Source organism: Dreissena polymorpha, chromosome 1 (assembly GCF_020536995.1).
Source record: "Dreissena polymorpha isolate Duluth1 chromosome 1, UMN_Dpol_1.0, whole genome shotgun sequence".
NCBI classification, from domain to species: Eukaryota; Metazoa; Mollusca; class Bivalvia; order Myida; family Dreissenidae; genus Dreissena; species Dreissena polymorpha.
In genome coordinates, this window is record NC_068355.1 from 85,087,104 (window position 1) to 85,101,122 (window position 14,019).

Here is a 14,019-nt window from a genome sequence, read left to right on the forward strand (position 1 = left end):
ATAGGGGGGGGGGGAGGGGGGGAGGGGGGGGGGAGGCACGGGGATTGGTTTGGGTGGAGTCTATTGTGGTATGTCAGGTAAGAGTAGTTTCATCAAAGTATCAATCAAATCTAATCATAAATAAAGAAGTTATGGCAATTTTAGCAAAATTTAATAATTTGACCTTGAGAGTCAAGGTCATTCAAAGGTCAAAGTAAAATTCAAGTTGCCAGGTACAGTAACCTCATGATAGCATGTAAGTATTTGAAGTTTGAAAGCAATAGCCTTGATACTTAAGAAGTAAAGTGGATCGAAACACAAAATTTAACCATATATTAAAAGTTACTAAGTCAAAAAAGGGCCATAATTCCGTAACAATGACAACCAGAGTTATGCAACTTGTCCTTTTACTGTACCCTTATGATAGTTTGTGAGTGTTTCAAGTATGAAAGCAATATCTATGATACTTTAGGGGTAAAGTGGACCAAAACATAAATCTTCACCAAATTTTCAATTTTCTAAGTATAAAGGGCCCATAATTCCGTCCAAATGCCAGTCAGAGTTACATAACTTTGCCTGCACGGTCCCCTTATGATAGTTCATAAATCTTGCAAGTATGAAAGCAATAGCTTTGATACTGTAGGAATAAAGTGGACCTAAACACAAAACTTAATCAAATTTTCAATTTTCTAAGTATAAAAAGGGCACATAATTCTGTCAAAATGCCAGTCAGAGTTACATTACTTTGCCTGCACAGTCCCCTTATGATAGTTAGTAAGTGTTGCAAGTATGAAAGCAATAGCTTTGATGCTTAAGGAATAAAATGAACCTAAACACAAAACTTAACCAAAATTGTCAATTTTCTAAGTATAAAAAGGGCACATAATTCTGTCAAAATGCATGCCAGAGTTATCTAACTTTGCCTGCCCAGTCCCCTTATGATAGTAAGTAAGTGTACCAAGTTTGAATGCAATAGCATTGATACTTACTGAGAAAAGTGGAACTAAACGCAAAACTTAACCAAAATTTTCAATTTTTTAAGTATAAAAAGGGCACATAATTCTGTCAAAATGCACGCCAGAGTTATCTAACTTTGCCTGCCCAGTCCCCTCATGATAGTAAGTAAGTGTACCAAGTTTGAATGCAATAGCATTGATACTTTCTGAGAAAAGTGGACCTAAACGCAAAACTTAACCGGACGCCGACGCCAACGCCAACGCCAACGCCGACGCCGACGCCAAGGTGATGACAATAGCTCATAATTTTTTTTCAAAAAATAGATGAGCTAAAAAGCTTTTAGAGTTATTTAATGTTAAAAACACACTGTATTTGATTACATGTTACAATTAAGAAAACAACACAAATATTACATATCCACAAAAATAATAATGTGGTGCTGGACGGATTGATTATGTATATGATGGTCAAAACACAGTTTGCATAGCAAACCATAATAATTACCATAACATGAAATCTAATAAAAATACTAGAATATTGGACATTATACTACTGAACATCTTAATTAATATCATAAACACATACTTCACATGCTTCATGCTTATCATTTAAAAAGAAGACACAGCACCTGTATCTTAATGGCCGATCACAAGTTTAGAAACAGTAAAAGTTTCAATGTTAACCATAATTATTGCATAAACCTTGCAGTTCAAGCAAACAAATACTAGCACAATAGGTCCAAATGGTAATATCAATCATTGGAATCAGTCAAACCAAGAAAATAGATTTAAAACATTTTGTAATTGCATGAAACATACTTAAGCTCGTCATCGCCCTCTATTTAGGTTGATTTGTATATTGAAACAACAATAATAAGCCAACAATATTATTTCAAATACCTGGCTTATGGTATGTTTTGACAGTTATGGCTTTACTGATTCACAATAGATAATCGTACTCAGCTTATAAAAAAACTTTTCCCCTCATATACCATCCAATATGACATGGCCATAATATAAAAAAGTTAATGTTAAAGTGTTTGGAAAGCACAAGTTTACAAGTATACATAGATAAAGAGGCGAATTTTCCTTGCATAAAGTAAATATATATAAGTGCAGTCTGGACATAAGGTATGACAGTTTCCGCTTTTATGAAATTATAAGATTCTTCTTAATAATAATCCAGTAAAAACGGAAAGTATCAGCCCAATAAGCCTGTGCAGAATAATATGTGATATACTTTATAAACATGCATTAAGCCCAGTTTTCCTGTAGACTGACCAGTATGTCAGTGTTCTCCCCTGAAATGATCAGCCATGCTATAAGCTCACTCTCTTCAAAACATTTGGCCACTATTAGGCAGTGATATACAATTCTGTTACACATATATAGTATTTATGTCCCTCGTAAATTGATAAATAAGACAAAAATTCACAGCAATCAATACAAAAGTCTGTAATTTAATGATAGGATTTACCAATAAAATGTTATCACTGTATACTTCAGCCAGGGCTAAAGTTTTTAGAAATTATGCTGTTGATTTAATGCAGAAAGAAATAAAAATGGGAATGATAATTGCTTAAATCCTAATCATGGTTAAAATGTGTTTTCTACTATAAAAATAAAAGGCAGTAATACACATAGCCCTAAAGTTACATGAACAATTTCAATCAATGCATTAAAAACACAAATAATTCAGAAATGTTTTATTGCCTAACGTCCATCATTAGTAATAAGAGACTGGTCAATGTTCAAAAAGTGAATTGTTTTAGAAAAAGTTAATTAGTAGCAATACTGAAAAAAGCAATTCTAGATGTAAAAAAAGAACTTATAAGTTTGGTTCTTCCAGCTTTACAACTTGACCTCCTTTTGTGATTGCGGGCCAACATTATCATGATAATGCCCTATCCTCTGGTGCATGCTTTCTTTGAAGATGTTTCAATGGCGTGCATGCAAAATTACTTGCGCTTGGATGCCATTGTGGCAGACTTGTTGAAAGGCCCTCGGATATACCTTGTCTTGAACTGAGCACCAGTGTAGCGTGAATCATCATGATCGTGCGTTATCATTAGTGAGATTCTTGTTGGTATGGTTTCTGAAAATCAGTTAAAAACTGTGAAAATATCATATAAACATAATGTATTATTCCATTATAACAAGTCACATGCTCAGTATTTAAAATGACAGAACACCAAAAGATATGATAAAAAATATATTTTTACTTTAATAGAACTCATAGTTTGAATCTGCGTAAAAATTAATATTTTCCTTAAAACAAAAACCTAAGAATACTGGCTTTTTACTTGGCTTTTTACTAATATTTTGAAGCAAATATGGATATATTTCATTCATGATCTCATGAAGATAATTAAGCAGTCAGTTACCGTCAGATATTACATATAGGTTGCAATTATATCTTACCATGCCCTGCAATTAAACACATATTTCCATTTATTTACATAAAATATTGAGTACACTAAAATAATATTTTTCTGTTATTAAAATTTTCTTTAACTTTCACTACAAAAGGTAAACATTACCAATTGTATCAATGGAAGCTTTGTGGTTAGTTAACTCTCAGATTTGTTTAAAACCAAGACCAAGAGGGTCATAAGCTAAGTTGGTTTTATGAAGCATTGTAAAATTGTTTTTGGTTGAAACATCATGTATCATGGAGTCCAGAAATGTAATGATTGTTCGCATCAATGGAAACTAATGGAAACAATGAGCTGTCACAGAGACTGTATAAATTGTTCAAAGGGAATTGTAAAACATTTTAAATAATTTGTTTTAGAAAAAAGAAGAAAGAAAACCTGGCATTTTGTAATTTAAAACAACAAAGAACAGGTTCTTTAAAAAAACAAAAACAAGAATTCCGCATGTGTGTTCGCATCAATGGAAACTAATGGAAACAATGAGCTGTCACAGAGAGTGTATAAATTGTTCAAAGGGAATTGTAAAACATTTTAAATAATTTGTTTTAGAAAAAAGAAGAAAGAAAACCTGGCATTTTGTAATTTAAAACAACAAAGAACAGGTTCTTTAAAAAAACAAAAACAAGAATTCCGCAGGTGAAGACACATGACCCCCATGGGCTCTGAACTAGTGACCCCAATTTTAATAGGGGTCATCTACTGTTCAAGGCCAATGCACATGTGCAGTATCAAGCCAATTGTTCAATTTGTTGACAAGTTATTGATCGGAAACAATTTTCACGCTTATTGTAACAGTGACCTTGACCTTTGACCTAGTGACCCATATTTCAATAAAGGTCATCTACTATCCAAGGCCAATGAACATGGGAAGTATCAAGCTAATCCGTCCATTTGTTGATGAGTTATTTATCAGAAACGATTTTCCCACTTATTGTGACGTTGACCATGACCTTCGACAAAGGGACCCCAATTTCAATAGGGGTCATCTACTGCCCATGGCCACTGCACATAAAAAGTATCAATCCAATCGGGCGATTTGTTGACAAGTAATTGATCGGAAATGAACTGGTCTACGGACAGACCGACATGCAGCAAAACAATATACTCCTTCTTCTTCAAAGGGGGGTATAATAAAAAACTGATGACAATTTTAATTGAAACGGATAATTATTCTGAAATTTTTACCAAAATACTATACAAATTGTCAAGCTGCCAACAAAAGCTTTACTGTGTAAGAATAAAAAAGGGCAATAACTTAATTCTTTCAAAATAACACAATCACGCAAATTTGACAATATGCTCTCTAGCACAAATGCATACAATTATCCAGCCAAAAATGCACACACAAAGTGGTAATAGTTGCGAACACAGGCTTTTATTAATTAACTTAAGCAAAGAGCAATAATTCTTTAAAAACAAGGGCTGTTTGTAAAACATGCATGCCCCCCATATGGGCATTCCGTTGTAGTGGCAGCCATTGTGTGAATACGATTTTTGTCACTGTGACCTTGACCTTTGACCTAGTGACCTGAAAATCAATAGGGGTCATCTGCGAGTCACGATCAATGTACCTATGAAGTGTCATGATCCTAGGCAAAAGCGTTCTTGAGTTATCATCCTAAAATCATTTTACTATTTCGGGTCACCGTGACCTTGACCTTTGACCTTGTGACCTCAAAATCAATAGGGGTCATCTGCAAGTCATGATCTATCTACCTATGAAGTTTCATGATCCTAGGCGTATGCGTTCTTGAGTTATCATCCGAAAACCATTTTACTATTTCGGGTCACCGTGACATTGACCTTTGACCTAGTGACCTCAAAATCAATAGGGGTCATCTGCGAGTCATGATCAATCTACCCATGAAGTTTCATGATCCTAGGCGTATGCATTCTTGAGTTATCATTCAAAAACCATTTTACTATTTCTGGTCACCGTGACCTTGACCTTTGACCTAGTGACCTCAAAATCAATAGGGGTCATCTGCGAGTCATGATCAATGTACCTATGAAGTTTCATGATCCTAGGCCCAAGCATTCTTGAGTTATCATCTGACAACCACCTGGTGGACGGACCGACCGACAGACCGATCGACATGAGCAAAGCAATATACCCCCTCTTCTTCGAAGGGGGGCATAAAAAAAGAGACCTTGACAATATGCTCTTGAAAACATTATGTTAAATATTCTCTGCAAGTTTGAACACAATTGCAATCAAAATAAAGGAGATTGGCAAGCCAAGTTTTAAAAGTAATTTTAAGCAAAGGGCAATAACTCCTTACAATGAGGACTTTAAATTTGACTTCTTTTAAAACATAATTTTAATTATCCATTTCTGGCAAGGTCTCAAAAACATCCACACTAAAAATGCTTTGCTTTTTCACTTAATTATTATTTTCATCATGAAATTGTGAAAATAGTTACAGTATTTACAGGAAACTGTTGCACCTAAAACACATGTAACAGCCATGCACCACTGCACATAAATAAGCCAAGGATATCAACAAGTAAATGTGATCTGCAAAGCTTGAAACAACTAGCGCACAGCATGTAATGTGATCATCACATAACCAGCAGAAAACTAGCAAACAATGTCGAGCCACTAGCAGACTGTCCCTGTATCAACCCAAACCTTGTCATGTGACAAGCACTTCATGTAACTAGTAAACAGCATGCCATTTGACCAGCAAACCATGTCAAGCAATGAGCAAACAATGTCATGTGAGCGCACAGCAAGTCATGTGACCAGCACACCATGTCACATGATCACACCGCAGGCCAGTGACTCACACTCCTCCACCATTTTTGATTTGCAAGGCCTGCAGTCCACCAATGACAAGCCGACTGGTAACCAAAGGTCTAGAGGCAGGGCTGGAACTACCTAGCTGTGGGTTCATGTGCACTGTGGGACCCTGGGGCCGTGGACTGGGGGTGGGGGAAGAGGGATTAGCTGTGCTGGGAGTGCAGCCCGGTGTGCATGTAGCGCCCTGGATTTTCAACATGTTCACTGCAGGCTGGTGACGTATAGGAAACTTGTTCTGAATGTAGAAACGCTTACCTACAACCTGCCTACTACTGTTCTTGGCAGATTTGACTCTTGGAGTACTCTGAAATACAGTGAAGCAACATTAAATTTGGTTTTCAATTACATATTTTGTCAGTAAAAGCATGCCACACGTGACTATACATATTACAGTGTGCGGAGTAATTATGTCGCTTTCGAACGTTTAAGGGTAAAAGGGAGAGGAAACAATACACAGTGATAGAGCCTCATTAGGAATTCACCATTCTTAAGCTAGCACAAAAGTGATATACATGTTATAAACTAATGTTGACAATACTACCTGCCAGTTCCTTAATCAAGTGAATGTATCATATAATTATAATAAACATGTTTATTTATAAATCACTTGGCAATTGGTATAAAAAAACATAGACACATAGAAAGAAAAATATAATAATGCACACAATATTTGGTACAATTCAAGACTAGCAGTAAAACGTAAATAAGATGACATTAAAATGTTTCCAAATTGTTTTGGTTAAAATCAACAGCAGAAATTATATGAGGATAATTTAGTATAACATTTCCATAATTGTTTTTGGATTAAAATTACAGCAGCAGTAGAACAGTACAGTAGTTGGTCAGTGCTCCAGTGTACACACCTCATGTGTCTCTCTGTCCAAACCGTGGTCGTATTTCTCGAGGGTGGTGCTCACACTGCGCCGCTCCCCCTCTTCCCGGCTGCTGCTGCTGCTAGAGCTACGGGGCACCTGTTGGGCCTTCTTCTTCAGCTTCCCAACATTCACCACGTCTGTAGCATAGAACTGGGGCTGAGTCAGGTCAGTTGCAGAACTGTAGTGGAGCCCTGATGTACTGTTGTTGAGTTCGCCTTTCGATAACTTACTGAGGTGCTTTGCCATGCTGTTATCTGTATCGATCAACTTGCCACCTTTGAAGCCGTGACCTTGGGTATGGTTGGAGTCTGGTATGTGATATGTGTCCACCAGCTTACTGTTAAGAGCGACTCCATCATTTACAGCGTTGCCGTTCAAGTTATTTAAAGACTTGGTGCTCTTTTGAGTATTTACACTATCTTTCCTTTCTGGTTTGGGTAATTCTTTTTTATCTTGTTTAGACTTTTCCACCACTTTCTGTTCTGACTCCTTTTTTATCTCCCTTTGGTGAATTAATTCCCCATACTGCAATCAAGCAAACACACTCTAGTTATGAGTGAATACAATCTATATCTGTGCTGTTAGGGACACTGGTACATTTTGAAATTCATCTAACAAATTTTTTAGCTAAAAAGTCCTTAAGATTAAAAGCCCCATGATTCTAAACATTTGACAGGAAAATAAGCAGGAAATGAAGTCATGGTATTCATCTTGTTATTGGAAGTATAACTGTTAGCTAGCCATAATTTGGTCTATTGGAGAATGCTTTGATGTAATCTTGCTTAACTTTTATATAAAAAAAAATAATCTATTACATAAACATGTATTTGCAACTGAAAATATTCAACATGTAAACAATAAACAAGAGGGCCTGAAAAGCCCAAAGTCACTCAACTAAGATAACAAGATATTATTGGGACAAATCTTCTGACCAAGTTTCATGAAGATCGGAAAATAAATGTGGCCTCTAGAGTGTTAACAAGGTTTTACTATAGCCATATAAGCAAAAATGCCCCGCCCCCTGGCAGCCATGTTTTTCAACCAACTGGCATCATTTTTGAACTTGTCCAAGATATTATTGGGATGAATCTTCTGACCAAGTTTCATGAAGATCGGACAGTAAATGTGGCCTCTAGAGTGTTTACAAGATTTTACTATAGCCATGTAAGGAAAAATGCCCCGCCCCTTGGAAGCCATGTTTTTCAAGCAAACATAATTATTTTCAAACTCATCCAAGATATCATTGAGACCAATTTTCTGACCAAATTTCATGTAGATTGGACAATAAATGTGGCCTCTAGAGTGTTAACATGGTTTTACTATAGCTATATATATAGCCATATAAGGAAAAATGCCCCGACCCCTGGTGGCCATGTTTTTAAAGCAACCAAAACCATTTTCGAACTCATCCAAGATATCATTGGGACAAATCCTCTGACCAAGTTTCATGATGATCGGAAAATAAATGTGACCTCTAGAGTGTTAACAAGGTTTTACTATAGCCATATAAGGAAAAATGCCCCGCCCCCGTGGTGGCCATTTTTTTCAACCAACCGGCATCATTTTTTAACTCCTCCAAGATATTATTAGGATGAATCTTCTGACCAAGTTTCATGAAGATCATAATATAAATAAGGCCTCTAGAGTGTTAACAAGATTTTACTATAGCCTTATACATGTATAGCCATATAAGGAAAAATGCCCTGCCCCTTGGCAGCCATGTTTTTCAAGCAAACGTAACCATTTTCGAACTAACCCAAGATATCAATAGGACAAATCTCCTGACCAAATTTCATGAAGATTGGACAATAAATGTGGCCTCTAGAGTGTTAACAAGGTTTTACTATAGCCATATAGGGAAAAATGACCCGCCCCCTGGCGGCCATGTTTTCAACCAACCGCCATCATTTTCGAACTCGTCCAAGATATTATTGGGATGAATCTTCTGACCAAATTTCATGAAGATTGGACAATAAATGTGGCCTCTAGAGTGTTAACAAGATTTAACTATAGCCATATATAGCCATTTCAGGAAAAATGTCCCGCCCCTTGGCAGCCATGTTTTTCAAGGAAAGGTTACCATTTTTGAACTCATCCAAGATATCATTGGCACAAATCTTCTGAGCAAGTTTCAAGATCGGAAAATAAATGTGGCCTCTAGAGTGTTAACAAGGTTTTACTATAGCCATATAAGGAAAAAGAGAGAAAACTGCCCCGCACTCTGGCGGCCATGTTTTTTCACCGATCTGGACCATTTTCGAACTCGTCCGAGATTCAATGAAACCAATGTTTAGACCAAGTTTCATGATGATTGGGCAAAAATAGTGACTTCTAGAGTGTTCACAAGATTTCTCTATAGCCATATAAGGAATGCTGCCACGCCCTCTGGTGGCCATGTTTTTCAACGGACTGGAACCATTTTTGAACTCGACCAACATATCATTTAAACAAACATTTTGACAAAGTTACATGAAGATTGGGCATCAAATGTGACTTCTACAGTGTTCACAAGGATTTTCTTTTTTTTGACCTAGTGACCTAGTTTTTGACCCAGCATGACCCAGTTTCAAAATCAGTCGAGGTATCAATGGGACAAATGTTCTGGCCAAGTTTCATGAAGATCGGACAATAAATGTGGCCTCTAGAGTGTTCACAAGGCAAAATGTTGACGCCGCACAACGGACAACAGACAAAAGGCGATCACAAAAGCTCACCATGAGCAACGTGCTCAGGTGAGCTAAAAACATGTCTTACTGATTTTTAATAAGAACATAATTAACAAAAAGAAAACCACTTTATGATAGAGACATATTTAAACAACAAGCATGTCAATTAGAAAACAGACTCCCTTATATGAATGGAAAGTGTTTAAGAGTTTAACAGTTAATGATACTTCACTCAACATTGCCCTTATAAAGGAGGTTTATCTCATAATCTTATCAGAAACATAAATATCTCAATTTATGTTGATGCAATTGTTTTATTATGTTGGTGAACTAATAAACAAATTACATTTTGTATCAATATTATGTTAATGAAAGCATGAACAAATCAATTATATTGTGTTGAGATCATATAGGCAGATCTTTAATATGTTCTTGTTGAAAGCATGCACAATTCCAACAATACTGTTGATGAACACAATAAGCTAATCTGAGAAGAGTTTACATTAGAGAGGTAAAACAATTATACCAATTATCATTACCTTAGCTACTACCTTTGTATTTGAGCCCCATGGCATCAGCCTGAGGCTTACAGAGAAACCATCAAGTCTCTTTCTTGGGAAGAACTGCACTTCTTTTATTAGAAAATATCTTTAGAAGCTTATGAGAGGGAAAAGATCAAGGGACATTCCCACCACTATTGTAAATTCATAATCCATTGTAATATTGTACCTTGCATAAATGGTTCATATGAAGGGAAACAATCTTATTTCAAATGATGTATGACATATAATTAAAAGCTATAAATGTTGTAAGTACTCCTGAATATCGTATGTAAGTGTAAATTATGTGTAAGTGTAAATGTAAGTGCTAATCACCTGTTTTTCCTTTTCATGTATACTGTTCTGTAGTTCGGCAGTAATATGATCCACCTCATCTGTTGTCTGCTTTAAGTCCTCATTCAATAACTTCTTTATGTAGTTCCTACAGAAAATTAGCATACTTAACAATGATATATATTATTTTTGTGTGAACATAACAACATTTTTTGTAGTTCTGACAATATGCAAAACACATATACATCACATAATCAAGAGTGCGAAATTTTATTCATCTTATGTGAGGAAAATTCTCTCACCCCTACCCACATCCTTTACTAGGTTCTGACAAAATCTGCAATTTGACATAAATATCAAAATTAAAAAAAAGATAGTGCTTTATTTAAATGGTTAGATGCATGTCAGAAACATGTAAGCCAAAAGCCAATAATCATTGTAATAACTAACAAGCTGTGCCATGTTAGTTGGCAAGGACCTTTTTGGCAAGGACCTTAAGCATGACCTTGACCCATAACTAAGGGTTGACACGCCCTCTTCAAATGGAAAATATGTGTGGTTAATTGATTTTAAATTGCATGATGAATGATGAAGTTACATTCTTGACAAGCATATTTTTTCCAAATTAACTTTCGACTGTTAAGTGTTACCTTGACCTTAAGGTATGGAGAGAGATGTAACATGCAACAAATCATCTTTTTATGATGTACATTAAGGTTATGTCATTTTAAAATTGCAAAATCAATGATGAAGTTACTGTGATTCTTAGCAGTTTTATGGCCAAATATGTCCTTTGACCTCTAGTTATGACTTTGACATTTGAGGTAGAGAGAAGTGTATTTCATGTGGTAGGGAGGTAGGGAGAAGTGTATTACATGTGACAAGTCATCTCCTTCTGTAGGTCATTTGCAAAAAAATATTTTAAATTGCATGATGAATGACAGAGTTACAGTCTGGGCATTATGTATGACCACATTTGACATCTGATCTCTCAGTGTGACCTTTACCTTTGGGTGAAAATGACCTTTGAGGTAAGGAGAAAGCTGTTGCATGCAACATGCCATTTAAATAAATGGTCATGTGTGGTAAGTTATTTTTAAATACAATTATGACTCACAAAGTTTTATTCTGGTTTCTCGGAAAACAGCCGAGCTAAATAGTGAATCTCTTCAGTAAATTACTTAATTATTCTATAAAAGATGATAGTCAGGACGCATATACACTCACCATCCATGCACATACTCTCATCCATTATGCCTGCTATAAAGAGCTTTCAGCAAGCTGACATTACAATAAATTATGTATTTAAATACATGAATCATGTCAATCAAAGGCTGTTCCATGCCCCCAAACTGTTATGTCAACACGTTTAAACAATGTCTGACCCCTCCTCCCATACACAATCACATTCACATTTTAAAACTAACCCAGCGGTCGGACTGAGGTGAGTGTTGGCTGCTGAGGAGGCCAGTGACTGGCGTAGATCGTTGACAAATTGTATTGCACTGTTGGTTTCGTCACTGCGATGCCGGGCAGACTTGACGCGTGGGGGTCGATGGGCATGTGGGTCTTGTACGTAGTCAGGGCCATCTCGCACTTTCACATCATCTTCTTCCTCCGAATCATGCATACCTGCAGTATAAATATGGTGAAAGAATGAGATGGGTCTTATGCCATGTGTGGCTAGTCCAGTCATTAGTTAACTGGTCAGCTAATGAGAATACCAAACCTTTCATGCCTTTAAAGCCGGCAGGGTAGTTCCTGACCAGACAATGTGCCCATTTTCGTATCATGTGGCTACTTTTGGCCATAAATTCTCAGTCAGTATTCAGCAACTCATTCTCAAACTAAAGGATAATAAAGGATAGACATAGACCCAAGAAAAATACAAATGCAAATCAGTACTGGATGATGAATGCCTATCTGCTAACAAAGGCCAGTATTATGTGACTTTCCTAGAACTCCAGCAGTTTAACTGCCTTTGTCTGAGTGCTGACATAATTTAAAGGAGACTGTAAGCAGTACAGTCAATATTGTATTTAGCGACCAATAAAAAGTGGTCTTTTTATAAACTTGTCTTAAAAAAAAAGACCATTCTGGAAAAAAGTATTCTGTGACACAATTATCATGTACAAAATTGAAATTACTTTAAGTTATCCAGATATAAGTGTAGTTAAACATAGCAATCCCTTGCAATTTGATAACTAGCAATAATCCAACAAAACGCTGGTGCCGTTATTAACAATAAATGTGTTAAAGAATTTCATAAAAGTTTGCCGTTTTTGGAGATGTAAGGAAAAATGGTATATATATCAGAACTACTTGTTCTTTCCCTGCAATTGTTTCCAAACTTAAGCCGAGTAATGACTATTGCAAATAGGGAATGAGCATACGCCAATCAAATGTTCAATACAAGCGCATCGGGTAGTGAACTTAACCGTTAACTCGAACTTCATTCTCTGTAAAAGATTAGAGAGGTGGGGCTATAGCATCACTGAATAATGTACAATTTACTGAAAGAATGATTTAAGTTCAGTTCAAAGTCATTTTGCCTCTGTCAAGAATTATATGCAACTGTCATCGCAATATTCAAATGACATCATTAGTATTATGATGGAGAAACTGGTAGAAATACAGTTGTTGGTTTGTCGAGCCATATTGATGGTGAAGCACTTTAATGTATTATATACTTGGTTAAAAATAATAATTGAACATGTAACAAGAAGTAAAGATTTTAAGTTTGTTTCTAAACATACTTAAACTTTCACTTTTAAATAGACATACATAAATAAAGTGTAATAAATCAAAACCTTCATGCATTCATGCTGAATGCTAAACAAGCAATCAATAAAATATATGCAATATAACACACAACAAAGAGTTCCAAGCATACATACCCATGCGACTTTTGCGCCCACTATGCTTGTGGCCCTTATGGTGACCCTGGCTTTCCTTTTTTGATGCCTCCTCAACTATGTCTAATAGCAGAATACAAAAACATGTCAAGCAACCAGCTGGCAAAAACAAAATTGCAAAACACAGCTGCAAACCATGAAACTATAAGGCCAATGCATAACGACAGTAGCATGCTTTTTAGATAGCTAGCATTATGTAAAGTAATTGAAAATAACACTTTATTGAAATTAAAAAGCAAAATATTGTCATATTGGTAATGTGTTTCATTTAGTTCAACTGTCAAAGAAGTGATTATAGATACAATCAGATAAAAGATTGCAAAACATTTAAACAATAAAACAGTGTTTCAAAACATGTTATTGATATTTTACCTTCATTACACAGTAAAATCATGCTCTTCTAAATATACATGAAATTAATATAAGATAAGTTGTTATTTATTATATTAAGTATTGCTTAACCCAAATAAGCGTTCAAGTATGTTTAAAAAATATTAAAGTAGTTTTTCTGATATAGATTTATAAGCAGTGAATGAATAAATACCATAAGTAATTAA

General features: G+C 35.7%; 1 protein-coding gene across 10 annotated transcripts in view; it reads right to left on the reverse strand.

Moving 5' to 3' along the window:
- Nucleotides 1–402: 402 nt before the first annotated feature.
- LOC127838685 (cytosolic carboxypeptidase 2-like) overlaps nt 403–14,019 on the reverse strand; it is a 177,655-nt gene continuing 164,038 nt past the window's right edge. For 3 of the 10 annotated variants that reach the window (XM_052366566.1, XM_052366575.1, XM_052366580.1), the window contains 6 exons: nt 13,445–13,525; nt 11,975–12,179; nt 10,590–10,695; nt 7,037–7,573; nt 6,429–6,477; nt 403–3,030 (listed from right to left, as the gene is read on the reverse strand). In XM_052366566.1, the coding sequence (XP_052222526.1) occupies nt 2,894–3,030; nt 6,429–6,477; nt 7,037–7,573; nt 10,590–10,695; nt 11,975–12,179; nt 13,445–13,525 (1,115 nt within the window). In that variant the 3' untranslated portion in view covers nt 403–2,893. The remainder of the gene's footprint in view (nt 3,031–6,428; nt 6,478–7,036; nt 7,574–10,589; nt 10,696–11,974; nt 12,180–13,444; nt 13,526–14,019) is intronic. The other 7 variants (XM_052366619.1, XM_052366609.1, XM_052366628.1 and 4 more) reach the window with 5 other exon arrangements.